The 13,540-nt window shown below is 53.6% G+C and overlaps 3 protein-coding genes across 3 annotated transcripts; 1 reads left to right on the forward strand and 2 right to left on the reverse strand.

Moving 5' to 3' along the window:
- Window positions 1-94: 94 nt before the first annotated feature.
- LRP88_11901 (ubiquitin-binding serine/threonine protein kinase VPS15) lies at window positions 95-4,716 on the reverse strand (the record flags this gene model as incomplete). The annotated part of the gene is made up of 2 exons (XM_083248313.1): window positions 95-4,449; window positions 4,503-4,716. 2 exons carry the CDS (start codon window positions 4,714-4,716, stop codon window positions 95-97), a joined length of 4,569 nt encoding a protein of 1,522 aa, XP_083095743.1.
- Window positions 4,717-5,388: 672 nt separating this feature from the next.
- Window positions 5,389-6,936, forward strand: LRP88_11902 (uncharacterized protein; the record flags this gene model as incomplete). Its single annotated transcript, XM_083248314.1, has 1 exon — window positions 5,389-6,936. One exon carries the CDS (start codon window positions 5,389-5,391, stop codon window positions 6,934-6,936), a length of 1,548 nt encoding a protein of 515 aa, XP_083095744.1.
- Window positions 6,937-7,770: 834 nt separating this feature from the next.
- Window positions 7,771-8,943, reverse strand: LRP88_11903 (uncharacterized protein; the record flags this gene model as incomplete). Its single annotated transcript, XM_083248315.1, has 1 exon — window positions 7,771-8,943. The coding sequence occupies one exon, from the start codon at window positions 8,941-8,943 to the stop codon at window positions 7,771-7,773; it is 1,173 nt and encodes a 390-aa protein (XP_083095745.1).
- Between the last annotated feature and the right edge of the window lie 4,597 nt (window positions 8,944-13,540).

Genomic DNA, 13,540 nt, shown 5'->3' on the forward strand with positions numbered 1-13,540 from the left:
ATCTATCCAGTAACGCAAAACGCCGTAATCACACTGTCCTCGACCTCGGTTTGCCTATAAACTCCGGCCCAACAACCCCAACTGCGTCCCAATTCTATTGAAACACATACACTACACCCATCCTATCCACCGAGACGCTCATGGTGTTGGGGTATTCTAACAACGCCACGTCTAGGATCGAATCCATGTGCGATTGCAGCAACTGCTGCTGCTGGAGAGAAATGACCGTTGACCGTGGCTGACGCCCGCTTGATGATTTTGTCTTGGAGCCCGAGCCCGCGTTGGGAGCTGTCGGGGCCTGTCTAGGGAAACGCTCAATGTTTAGCGTCAGCGCTGTGACTGGGTTCGACGTTGTGTAAGTCGGCTTCGGTGAGTCTGGCGAGAGTCCGCTGTAGATGAACGAGCTCTCGATCCGCGAAAGATCCCAAAATCGCAAAATCTTGTCCGAACCAGCCGTGATGATGAAGGCGTGTCTAACGTCTCTCGAGTCCTCTGCCGTCGCTGTTCCCACGATCATGGCCCGAACTCCTCGATCCGCGTTTGCGAGCTCATTGTGTTCAATGTTGGTGGCATATCTCCCCAGCATGCCTTCCCGCTTGTCTTCATCGACATCCCACGCTTCGTAGGCCTTGAATCCGTCCTTGCTGCCTCCAGCTCGGTAGATCTCTCGGCAGACCGTCTTCTCTAGGTCCCAGACGGTGACTTCGCCCTGACCTGTTCCGCCAGAGATGCATATCCATTTGCCACGGCCCTTCGTAGGGTGAATGCAGATCCTGTAGATGGACCCCTTCCCTGGCAGCCCCCATCCCTTAAGTCTCATCTTGAAACGCAGGTCCCAGAGATCTACCACTCCGTGCGAGGTTCCCACACAGAGCCAGTTTCGCTTCCGATCGACGCAGAAGCAAGTAGGCGTGCCATGATGTACCGGGTTCTCGAGAACATACAACAAGTTCATCGTTCGAAGATCGATCCCCAAGATCCTCGACCGGTTGGTGGCGATAATGAGAACAGAGTTCGACTCTTGCCGGAAATGCTCGCACCATACCGCAAACTCATCCTCAGGGAGCTGATACTCGCGCAGAACACGCAGCTTTCCATACCTAATCACTCCGCTGGCAGGGAGCGTGTCCACCTTGACAACATGGACACTACCGTCAACCGCACAACTCACGAAACAGTGTGAGTTCTCGATAAAGCAGAGTGCGACAACACTCGCACCATCGCCATGTCTGTGTGTTTGCCGGGAGCGCTGGCTAATGTTCCGTTCGAGTCTCGCCGTATCCCACACTTTGACTGTACCATCATCGCCACCAGTGATGAAGAAGACATGGTCAGGGGATGGCATCACTCTGTTGACAGGGCCCTTATGCTCGCCAAATGTTGCCACAAGCTGCCCTTCAGGCCTCCAGGGATCTTCGCCATGTGCATTGCTAATGCGATTTGCCGCCTTGGTCCTCTTGATAGGCGTGACCATGGGTCCGAACTCGATGACATCGCGGGGGAGGTTCTCCACAAACATATTGTCGAGCATCCTCTGGATATTCGGGTCGGTTCCTTCATAGCTGTGTTTCGATATTCTTGGGCGCGTACTCTCGCCCTCGTTCCCTTCAGACGGGGGCTTGCTCGGTGAAGCTTGAGCAAAGGGTCCTTCCACTTGACCAAATGCATTAGCATCCGTCATGCCGGTTTGTGCAATCGACTTGTTCTTGTCCTTGCGATCAAGTAGGCTGAGTGCGCTCGGTTGATACCGAACAGCTCTTCTAGAAGGGTTAGATCCCCCGGCAACAGACGACTCATCGTCTCCTGCGCGTGTCGTTGACGATGTTCTGGAATGCACATGGCCAGTACCGGTTGGCGATAACAGCCGTTGCGGTGAACGAGGTCCAACACTTTGCACCCGTCGACTGACTCTCTTCCGTCCTCCAATCGCATCATCAATCGTCATCGAGGCATCCAAAAGGGCATCAGCGATAGTGTAAGGTTCGGCCGGAAGGTCGACGTCCACAATCGCCGTCGCATCTCGCAGAGGCGCATCATTAAAAAACACCGTCTGGGGAGTGATGCCCAGGGTCTTCAGAGAGATAACACCCTGAGGTGTGACCCCGTCTGTGAGCGAGGCATCTCGAGCCTTTATCTTGCTTAGGCGCCAGATAAACTCTCTCAGGGCATCAAGCTTCAGCTCATCTTCGTGCTTTAGCCCCAGGTTTCTGAGTTTGGCAAGCCACTGTTCGTCTTCGTCGTTGCGAGCCACCCTTCCAAGCGAGCCCTGCGACAACTCTCGAGACGATCGTCCTGATATTGATCCCCTAGATCCAAACAGCAACGGTCTAAGTTTTTGTAAAGGCTTCCAGTAGATGCCGCGCTCCGTCTTCAGGGCCCATGTAATGGCCTGGTCGAAAACGTTTCGTGATAGAGGCCTCTTGAGGGCGTCGAGGAGGCTGAGTTCGGAAAAGTCTGTCAGAACCTCGACTTTCATAAATGGATGCACAAGAGGCATAATATTTGATGTGACATCGGCATCCGTCAGGAACTTTGCAGCCATTGACAGGAACTCTGTCGCCGACTCCCGAATCCAGATGTTTGGGTGCATGGTGAATCGGCTAATGAGGTCTACCAGCTCCGTGATCTTGGGCCTCGACAGAAGGCCAAGACCGGCAAGTTGAGCAAGCGAGTGAAGAGCTGCTTGCACTACATATTCCTCGGGATCAGTCAAGGCTTGGATCATCAACGGCAGCATAAACTCCTCTAGACTCGTGCTGCCGATAAAGATTGCGATGCCAACTATCGTGTCAAAGAAGGCGCATTTCAAAGTCCAGTCACGGTCATTCAAGTAGGTGTTTAGATGGGTGAGGAGCACGTCGTTGGAGTGGTCGTCAAAGAACAAGCATAGCTCGGGTACTGACGCCAGGAATGCTCGGCGAACAGAGATATCCGAGTCCTCAACGAGTTGCTTAGTGTGGCTTTCCAGAAGTTCAAACAGCTGTCGACCAGCATTGTCAAAGACGCTTTCAAAGTTGGCCTTGGCGTCGACTCCAGGCTCAACTTCAGGGTCGGCAATGGGCATTGAACCATCAGGCCGAAGACTTGATGCCATATCGAGGAACCTCTGGGCGGTAATCGCAAGGCTGCCCAAACAAGAGGCGTAGGTCGCCCTGACCAGAGGACTGGATGCTCTTAATCTGGTTCCCAGGGCGATCTCCATCCTCGGCAGCACGTACTCAACCAACACATGGGAGTTAATAGGCGTAACCATCTGGACCAGCTGCAAGAGCTGTGTAATGGTCCGGATAGCAGCAATTAGAACCAGATCCGTCTCATCTGGAACGAGAAGCGTCATTAGATAGGGCAGCACCCGATCCAATTTGGCTTCATCGGTGAGCCTCTCTGCAAAGGCTAGGAGAACATCGCATGCCCTAATTCTCGAAGAGGCGCGAGCCGTATTTCTCAATTGCGACACAATGAGTGTCAAAAATATTAATGTCCCGTCGTCCTCTGGTGGTTCCAGATCGGGAGAGACGGTATGGTCGTGATTAGGTATGTTGAGCCTCACGGGGAAATGAGAGAGACTGAGCCTAGTTGTCGGTTGCAAGGCGTTTGAGGTCCGCTTCTCAGGCTGGTACCCAAGGAAATATGAGATTTTGTCAAAGTCGTAAAATACGCGGTCGATCCGATCATCGGCTTCTCCAAGGTTCTTCTGCGCACCAGACATGGGGCTGTTTCCCGATGAAGGGTCGGTAATGAGCTCCATGTATTGGTGAAGAAAGTTGTAAAAGTAATGCGGAAAGACCTTGCCCTTCCAGAACTCCAGATACTGCTCCGCAGAATATCGCTTCTCGGGGTCCAGCTGGATCATATGCGCTATCATGTCGGCAACGTCCTTGTCTGAGATGACGCTCAAATGTGTGATGACAGGGTCGTACTCTCCGCGGCGGTACTTGTACAGCTGTGCCAGACTAAAGATCTCAGACTCGAGGAACATTTGGGCGATAACGCAGCCGGCGCTGAAAATGTCCATGGCCCAGGTCATCTTGGCCTTTTGCGGGGGCACCTCTCCCGCGGCGTAGAAACGCTCCGGGGCGACATAGCACGTACGGCGACCCGATATATCGAAAAAGTATGAAAAGTCGGCTGGATTGTCGTCCGGGAGCATGACGGGCTTATAGGCGGACGAAAAGTCGGACAGGTACAACCAGTTCCAAGAGGTCACGAGGACATTCTGCGCCTTGATATCGCCGTGGTAGACATCGCGGGCATGGGAGTCGCGCAGAGCGCAGAGGAGCTGGAAGGCCAGCCACTTCTTCTCGATGTCCTCGAGGAACGGCCGAGTGCTAAGACGGTCGTAGAGCGAGCTGTAGAGGAACTGGCGGACGAGGTAGCCGTTGGAGTCGGTCTCGATGATGCGCTGGAATCCAAGGGCGTTGGGCACATTCGCGAGTGCCTTGCTCTGCTCTGCGCATCGTCAACGCGAGTTCAGGAGGTGTGCACGTGGACATGAAGCTTACCAATTATCTGTCTCTTGTACTCGTCCAGCTTGACCTCTGGGTAGGGCTTAACGAGGACCTTGACGAGAACTAGACCGTTCTCATGGCGTCCTCGGATAGTCTTCATGAACCGAGCATTGCCGATGCTCTTCTCGTAGTGTACATCGCTCAGTTCCGAAGTGTCGATGCCCGCAGAGCCGACGGACGGCGTCGCGAGGGAGAAGCCTTGACCCATGGTTTGGCGGGGGAGGAGGAAAGCTAGAGTTGTCGTGATAGCTATCGGAGAATGCGCGAAGCTGTCGTCATCTTGGACGAGCGGCTATGGGAAGAGTGCGCTATCGTCTTGTGTGAGTTGGGGTCGCAAAAATCTCGAGTGTTTCAACGGTTGGCGGAGGAGGGAAGATGTTGGGTTGCTGTAGGTTCAAGATGGAGCTCCCCCCAGAACGTCATCTGGTAATTGTGGTGGTGCCTGTGAATCGCGGCCAGTGATTGCATTCACGCGGTCAAGTTGTGGGGCACCTGCAAGCAACAACCTTTTATTGGTGCAACACCCGCCTAAGCTTTAGCTCGTGAATCGGTGCCACCTCGAGGACTCCGTGTGTAAGTTAAATCTAGATATTTTTGAGCCTCACTTGTATATGCCACGACCTCAGCCGATTTCGAGTTCAAAGCATTTGTTTACATCCATGTCATGCAGTAAAAACGGGAGCTAGTGCTGCTGCAGGCCGCTAAAAAGGTGGAGGAGCGACAGTGCCCGACAGCTGCACACCACCGGCCTGCGTTTGTGATGCGGCAAACATATATCTGAGCAGGTCAACAAAATCCTCATTTAAATTCACCATTGCCTTTTCAAAAAATCTAAACTTCATCACCACCTGGCGCCATTGCCTTCTGCACACCCGCAACCATGGATCTCGACCAAGAGCTCGTCGACCTGGCCGGGGGCCATAATGTGGTGCTCCAACAACTCCAAGATATGTTGCCGACGACCGAGTCGATGAGCACCCAAGCCGCTCGATGGACCATCAATCCCCAAGATTCATGCCCTCTCTTCTCACGCTTTCCCCTCGAGATTCGGCAGGAGATCTTCTCGCATGCTCTGTCAGAGCATAATAGCCACTTTGACATCCAGGGCCGACCCCGAATGCAGTCCCCGATTCCTGAGCCAAACTGGCTGGTGTGCGACTTGTCCGAGAACGCCTCCAAGCCCATGCCCGAACATAGCAGTCTAGAAAACGTTGATCTTTTCTACTATTCGCCGCAGAGGAAGCACGTTGAGGAGTTCTATCGCAAGTGCCCCGAATGGCTCCGCCCCGGCACATCGGCCGTAAGGTTTCAGCATACCTCGATTTTGCGCACCTGCCGGCGCATCTTTCTGGAAGCACGAGATCTCCTGATGAAGAATGCTACGCTTCGCATCTTCACTGACACCGACATTCCCCACGAGATGAAAAATGCGAGAGTGACCGTGCACAGCATGAGGCGCATGACACGATATGTCGCCAACCGGTTGACATCGATGGAGATCTATATCACCCAAGTGCAACTAGAAGACAACTTCCTCGACAGCTTCGACCGACACGAAAACCTACGCTGCGTAGAAGACCTTCGCATTACCCTCCGCAAGGAGGACTGGCGTGAGGGGTCAGAAATATTTGGACCTCAGCTCACCCCCTATGGCGACGGTCGCGACTTGGGAGATGATGATGACTGGCAATTGATGGAAGAGCACATGCAGCTCGAAGAAGAGCATGGTCAGGGCCGAGCTCCTATCCCACCTATCCCATACACAAGACGGGAAAGCGAGTACGGAGAGCTAACCTGGGGCGAGTCGCTCAGCATGATGCCGAACCTGAAGCGGCTTACCATGGACTTTGAGTACAGTGAGGATCAGTCTGAAGCACTCAAAGAGCTAGCCGAGTGGGCGCAGCGTGTCTGGACGTTTCGACTGGGCGGCAAGATGAAGGGCTACTACCTCAGCGCCGAGGGAACCCCTATCAAGAGAATCAGCTGGCGTGGGTTAACACCACACATGGGAGGGAAGATCATCTGCCACAATGAAGATTGCCCCAAGGAATTCTGTGGTTCCGACGACTACAGCTTTGATGAAGATAACTCTGACGAAGACGGCTGGTACGATGACGAGAGGCCGGAGTGCTGTGTTGAAACCTACGAGCGCATGGAATACGGCTTTGGGCCGAGGATGTACACCTTCACCGTGACGTGGACGGCGAGGAAGCTGGAGCCAGAGGACGGTGACGACCCCATGATCTTCGGGCCCGATGAGCTCAAGGCACAGTGGCAAGAAGTGCGTCGTGATGCCCTGGCGGACACAACTTATTGGGCTGCTTTCGATGCGATGCGGGGCCCCATCTGCAGCGGGATTCCAGTCGCTTTTCAGGAGCATCAAGATCGCTGGGGCTATGCGACAACTCGAACAAATCAGATATCCTAAGAGGCGGGGCTCACCGCAATTTTTCTCCACGGTCGTGACGGCGTTGAGGGACAGGAAGGGTTGTTCTAGGATAGACTCGAGTTATACCAAGCTTTCATCGAAGGAAAGGCCGAGGCGTCATGAAAGCTTATGACATTGTTGTACGGAGGCATTGAGGCGCCGAGAGATATGAAGGGGTGTTCAGGGACCCTCGAGTTGAGTCAAGGTTTTGCCAAAGAACAGGCCTGTATCATAATATTAGTAGCATTCACATGTATGAGAGTGCACAAGATATACAGACGGGACACAGGGACAATAATGATGATAGTCGAGGCACATGATATCTCGTGCAACCTCTTTTCAGGTATTCCCATTTGTTCGTAACCGTGAACCCAAGATAAGATATATGGAAAAATAGAACATGACGTCCAAAGATCAACAGCAAGACCCCGACCCCGAGAGCAGCATGCAACGACCCTACGCTATGAATGGTCTTTCTTTTTTAAGGCTCCAGATGTTCAAAAAGAGAGAGAAAGGGACGAAAAAACAAAAGTTGACAATGAGACAAGGACATCCCGCGTGGATGCAATGCTCGCGCTTCGTAAATAGTAGATAGACAAGAGATGTGAAAGAAGGGGGTTTGGTTTTGGTGACAAAATAATATCCAATCATTTCCCTCGGGTTTCTTCTTCTCCCAGTCCGTGACGCCGCCAGTGATTGATGAATGAATAGCAGAGCAGAGCAGAGGCTAACAAACAATACGATGGATGTGTGATGGATGTTGTGGTAGGTATCAAGGAATATCCGTCACGGCGTTTCGATGGCTATCGCCCAGACACGCGGTTCGTGCCCATTCTATGGTCCACGGTTCCGCATCGCTCGGGTTGATCGATATTGTAGCTTGGGGATCTCCATGTCGATACCCTCGTCGGCCTCCATGATATCTGGATCCACTGCTAGCGGCGCTGAAAGATCCATTTGGGCTGGCTCGGCAGCTTCTATCTTGCCGGGCTCCTCCTTGGCGGGCTCCAGCTTGTTCTCCTCCTTGGTAAGTGTCAGGCTGCCTTCCTTGAGGCCAACGCTCATATCCCGGCGCATGCTGATGGGCCTTCTCGTGCGAACCTTGCCCATCTCACCCGTCTCTTTTGCTAGCTCAGGCTCTTCACGTTGCACACGCTCCATCTCCTTGTTGGCCATCTCTAGAACCTCGGTGAGTCGCTTCTGGACCTTAGAGATCTCGTCATTGCAGTCTCCGTCGCGGAGGAATTGGTGGGCACCATGCTCGCACATGCTTTGCACAAATTCGAGGCCCTTATCCAGGTTGTCGTATACATCGGGTGGTCCATTGTTGGGACCGTTTCGGGATATTGACATAGGACCGAATCGTCTGCTGCTCATGTATCGCAATGACGGGAGCTCATCTTCGCCATTGCTTCCATCCTCTGACACATCCTGCTCGGCAAGCTTCTTAATCTGGGCAACTCGGGCGGCCATCTTGGCCTTGCGCATCAGGTTTCGGCTTGACGAGACAAACCTCACAAGTTCATCAAAGAATCCTTGTACATAGCTGTCATAAAAGACAATGATCAAGCTGCGTGTTCTATATGCTTGAGGGGCATCTTCGTTCGACATCATGGACGGTGACTTGGGCTTCTTCTTGACCTGGGCTCGTGCTCGGGCACGCGCTGCCTTGATGACTTCTTGCTGCTGCTGGATGGATTCGGGGCTTGGTGTGTGCTTCGGAGGCTCTGCGTGAGTTTCTGAGGGCTGCTCCGCGTTGGTAGGGTCTTCGAGAATGGCATCCCCAGCGGGGGGTTCGGCGTGAACTACAGGAGGGTCATCCTTGGGCTTGAGGGACTCAGTCGATCCTTTGTTCCGAAGGGATTTGGTCTCTGCATTCTTGCCCTCGGCAGCTGCGACAGCGGCCAGCTCGGCCTGACGACGGTCGATCTGGCCGCTGAGGTTGTCGAGGCGCTTGAGCCAGTCGGGCACGTTTGTCGAGAGATTTTTCAGCGCATCCATGGCCATGTCGCGGAAGTCTGATTCTCGCGGAGGAGCCGTGTTGGCTGAGTGAAAGGGGGCTAGGTGGTTATCACCCAACGCCCCAAATGTCGCACAAGGACCGACGGGGCGGATAGAGTTGATGGGGGAAACTGCGTTGATGCAGTATCGCGTCGGAAGCAGTCGGACGAGCGATGAGGGATTGGCGTGGTGAGTGGCGAATACCTGTCTGGAGATGGCGTCGTATCGCGTGGTGCGGCGGTGCGGTGCTGCTGAGGTCCGTGTATGACAGCGGCAGGTATCAATGGAGTAGATGTGTTGAAGCAATAAACATAATCATCCAAGAAGGAAAGAATCAGGTTATGACGGAGACTCGTATGGTCTTTGTCTCGTGATGGTCGTTAACGGTCGTGGTCTTCGTTAGATGTACAGGTTTGCGGGCTCAGTGATGAAATAGGTGAGTAGGGCGGAAGATGCGGATGTCGTTATGTTGAGCAACACGGCACGAGACAGAGTTTGACGAGGATCTAGCGAAAAAGGCCGAGGATCGCGGTTCAGGGAAGGAGAAAGACTCGTGAGGCTGGTGCTGGTGTTGTTGTTGGTTGAAGGTAATGGTAATGATGACCTTTTTCGGCGAGAATCGAGTTGGGTTGGGCTGGCCGATGGAAGGTCGATGGGTCCACTAAGAATGGATGGACGTAAGATGAGCCAACAGCCAAACGGTAAAAGCACGATCCAGCGGCTCCCGAGTCGTTCTATTCGTATTCGTCGTCGTCGTGTATTCGACCCAATTCCACTGCAACCAAGAATCTTCTTGACCTCGAAAGACTACTAGACTCTTGAAGGTCAGGTTGAGGCGAGGCGAGTACTCCGGGGTGGTGCGGCGGGGAGGAGCTAGAGTGCGCGGAAGGCGGATTTGTGCTGGAACTCGCTATTTACGAGGCAGCTAACGATGACCCAGGCAGGCTAGGGCGCGGCTGGCAGCTATTGTCCGATGCTCCAGGGCCCTTACTCCAGGGGGGATCTCGGTCCAAGGAGGGGAGAAGGGAAAAGCCACAGTCCACTAGCGACCGAGTGGTGGGCCTGATGGATGGCGGGCTTTGGACTAGGTTGACGGGCTGGGCTGAGAGTTTGCTTTGCTTGCCTTGCGAGAGCAAGCTGGAACTGGACCCGAAGCGGCAGAGGAGAGTGAAAGTATGAGCCAGAGTCGGTCCAGTCAAGTCAGTTGACCCCCAGAAAGATGCAAGCCAAAAAAGCCAAGAAGCCGAGATCCAACAAGAGATCAGCTGCTGGTGGCTGTTAGCAATTGCTGATGGGCGGGAGAGGTGATGGAGGTCTTGAGAGTGAGGGGGAGGAAGGAAAAAAGAGAAGAGAGAAAAGAAAAGGGAAAGAGGAGAAAGTGGTATTAACCCAAAGACGAAGATGGGATCAGCAAAGCAGCAGCAGAAGCGCAGCAACAGCAGCAGCAGCATGCGGGCGATGGCGGGATGGCGAGAGATTTTATTAAATGCACACTGCACTCGCTGCACTCACTGCTGCACACCAGGTCAAAGGGGAAAACAGAGTCGAAGACAACCAGGGGTGCTGTTCTCCATCCAGAATCCTTGGGGGGTGCGGCGAGATGGAAGGGGACCTTCTCAGGCCGGGGTAAGGGGGGGCGTGAGCAGAGGAGAGAGCACAAGGGAATGGATCGCTCGTTCTCGCTCAGAGTACCTACAGTAAACGATGAGAGGGTACCCTCGACAGTAACAGCAGCAGTAACAGTAACAGCCGCCTTGGAACAAGTCCCGTCCATAGGTACTTGACGGCGGGGGAAAGGTTAGGTCGCTGCTGCATGGCATGGCATGGGCAGACAAGAGTCAGAGGCATGGATGGACGGCGGCAGGGCGGCAGGAAATGCGGCCGCGGCGGCATGGACATGGCATCTGGATGAAAGGGCAGGGCAGGGCACAGTTGATGAGCACAGCACCAAAAAAAGACACATTCCCATGGCGGAGAGAGTGCTACTTTGTTGAAGATGGCTTCATCCATCCTCGGCAAGCGGCCGAGCAACACACAGACACAGACACACGGAAGATGCCATGCCATCACCAAACAGAAACTCCAGTCTACTCCGTAAAGAAGGCGACAGCAAGGGCCCATGCGATGTGATGCGGATGCACGACGATGCGATGAGATATGCCACGGGGGGGTCACGATGTGGGATGTGTGCGGGATGTGTGGGATGGACGGCGCGTGGATGGCGCACGCACAATGGGCTTTCTCCGTCCTGTCAAATGTGTACGGAGTACATCCATTGTAGAACGAGATAAAAAGGAAGGCCGCCAGGCGATGTCTTTCGAGATAACGGCAATCCAACTTGTCGATGTGATGGAGGCCACCAGCCCGAGGAAACCTCATTATTGATTCATGTTGGTCACCTTCCAGTCACCTTCCATCCACGGATTGCCATGAGACAATACCCAACTCATTCCCCATTCAGAGGAAACGCCCACGAAACACGCACGCCGCAGGTCATGAAGCCCTGGGAGTAGAAACCCCCAACAGGGCAGTCGCCGAGTGGAAACAGGGTGTTTTGGGTTGATATCGATGGATGGATGGACATCCGCCCCTCCTCTCAACATCTGCTGTTAGTACTGTGCTGTATATTTTGGGTTCCCCCATCCCAGGGCGTGCGTAACCACAGCCAGCGTACTCGGGAAAAAGAGAGAACGCAGCAGGAGCAGCAGCACAGCAATCCATCCAGCGGGGGAGGATGGATGGTGGAGCACGCTGCTGCACTGCACCGCACGGGAGAAAGGGGTGGCGGACGGCCCATGATGCCCTCTCTGGTCATGTCAAGCAAGGATTCGCTGCTTGCTGTCGCTGTCGCTGTCTGCTGCTGCTGGGGGACTGAGCGTGCACAAACCAACAAGAGGTCATCCATGAGCCATGGCAGGCAGGGTGACATGGATGATGGGCTCTCGCGGCAGGACAGGACAGGGCAGGGTCCCTTTGCCCATCCCATCCCATCATCGGACATCAACATCCATCCGCCGTAGTCTTTGACGATCATCCTCTCGCTCTCGTCGCGCAACACAGGAATAGGGCACCACAAAGGGCCATATCTCTCCTCGTCCAACATCGGGCCGCTGCCGCCGCTGCTCATGGCTTTTGCCCATCCTCATGCTCCCTCACCTGTCACGATATCCGCAAGACATTCCCTCGTGCCGAACCGCTGGGACCTCTTTTCTCATCAAAACCCAGATGAGGAGATTCTTGCGCTCGTCAAACGCGAGAGACTCATCACAAAAACAAAAAGATCTGAAACTTTGATGCCCTTTGTTGTTTGCATACCGGCTGAAAAGAAAGAGAAAAAAAAAAAAAGGTTCCCGCCTGAACAGAGTTTTCTGCTGTTTATGATTTGAGTGAGACACAAGATTCCAGATCTTTTGCCGTGTCGGATGTGTCACTTTTTTTTCCTCAGCTGGCTACTGTAGCGATCATGTCTGTCTGTGTCTGCCAACTCATCACAGCGAAAAAAAAAAAAAAAAAAAAAAGGCCCCAGGGTGGCCAAAAAGAATGCAGCGTGCCATTGCCCAAACTCTCTTCTGAGGATCACACTTGTTTGGAACTCGTTCACCGGACTGACCTGACCTGAACCTGGCCTGACCATGCCTCTCACCTTGGTCTCCAGATGGCGTAATAAGATGAGTTGAGTTGAGTTGGGTTCGCACAAGGACCACCTGACCTGACTCCCTGCGACGAGGTTCCCCAGGCACTTCTTGACTTTGACGTGTTGTGATGCCTCGACAATGAACAGCCCTTGCTGATGATCTTTTTTTCTCTCTCTTGTGTAATCATCCATCCCATCCCTGGCCCCACGTCCCGTTGGCGTTGGCACTGTAGCGGCCGATGCGAGACGGAGGAGCCGACGGTTTGATGCAGGGGCAGCTATTGACCATTCATTATCCATTCCACACTCTCCAACAATGCAATGCGATGATGGCGGATGCGATATTGCCAGGTCCTTTTCTCCGTATTCAGCCTGGAATAGAATAGCTTGGCTATTGGGTTGACCGCTGTGCCCAACTGCAGGCGGATGTACACACAGCCAGCGCTCATCTCTCGCCCTGCCGCACCCTGCCACAATCTCTTTTATCTTTCCGCTGAAACTACCTACCTAGGTAGGAAGGTACAGAGGAACGGACGGCAAGAGTTTATCCTCTGCAACCTCCCACAGCAGGCTCGTCATCTGTACCACCACGGAAAGCTCGTGAGCTACCAATTCGCTGCAATTCCCACATATGGCAGTCTCACAGCATGCGACGCTGTGCAACATGTTGTCTTCGGGAAGAACTCAGCCTTGTTTTTTTACTGTACCTTGAGAACTGGTCAACAATGAGTGTGAGAGACCGCTTCCTTCGCCTATTTTAGCCTTGGATCTTTGGTCTCTGTGGCATGGCATCTGCATGCAAATGTCATCAGCAAAAGAGACAGACACAGACAGACATCCATTGCCCCGTCGGTTGAACGACACTGTATCTGGTGAATGGCAAACACGGTATGCGTGCGTCTTGGGTTCGTTTCATGCGTTGACGCCCTTTGATGGCCCACTCTCTCGAGTTGAATTGCCTCAATGCTC

This window comes from Fusarium phalaenopsidis (assembly GCF_050370095.1).
Source record: "Fusarium phalaenopsidis strain FUZ10S chromosome Unknown contig_32316, whole genome shotgun sequence".
Taxonomy (NCBI): domain Eukaryota; kingdom Fungi; phylum Ascomycota; class Sordariomycetes; order Hypocreales; family Nectriaceae; genus Fusarium; species Fusarium phalaenopsidis.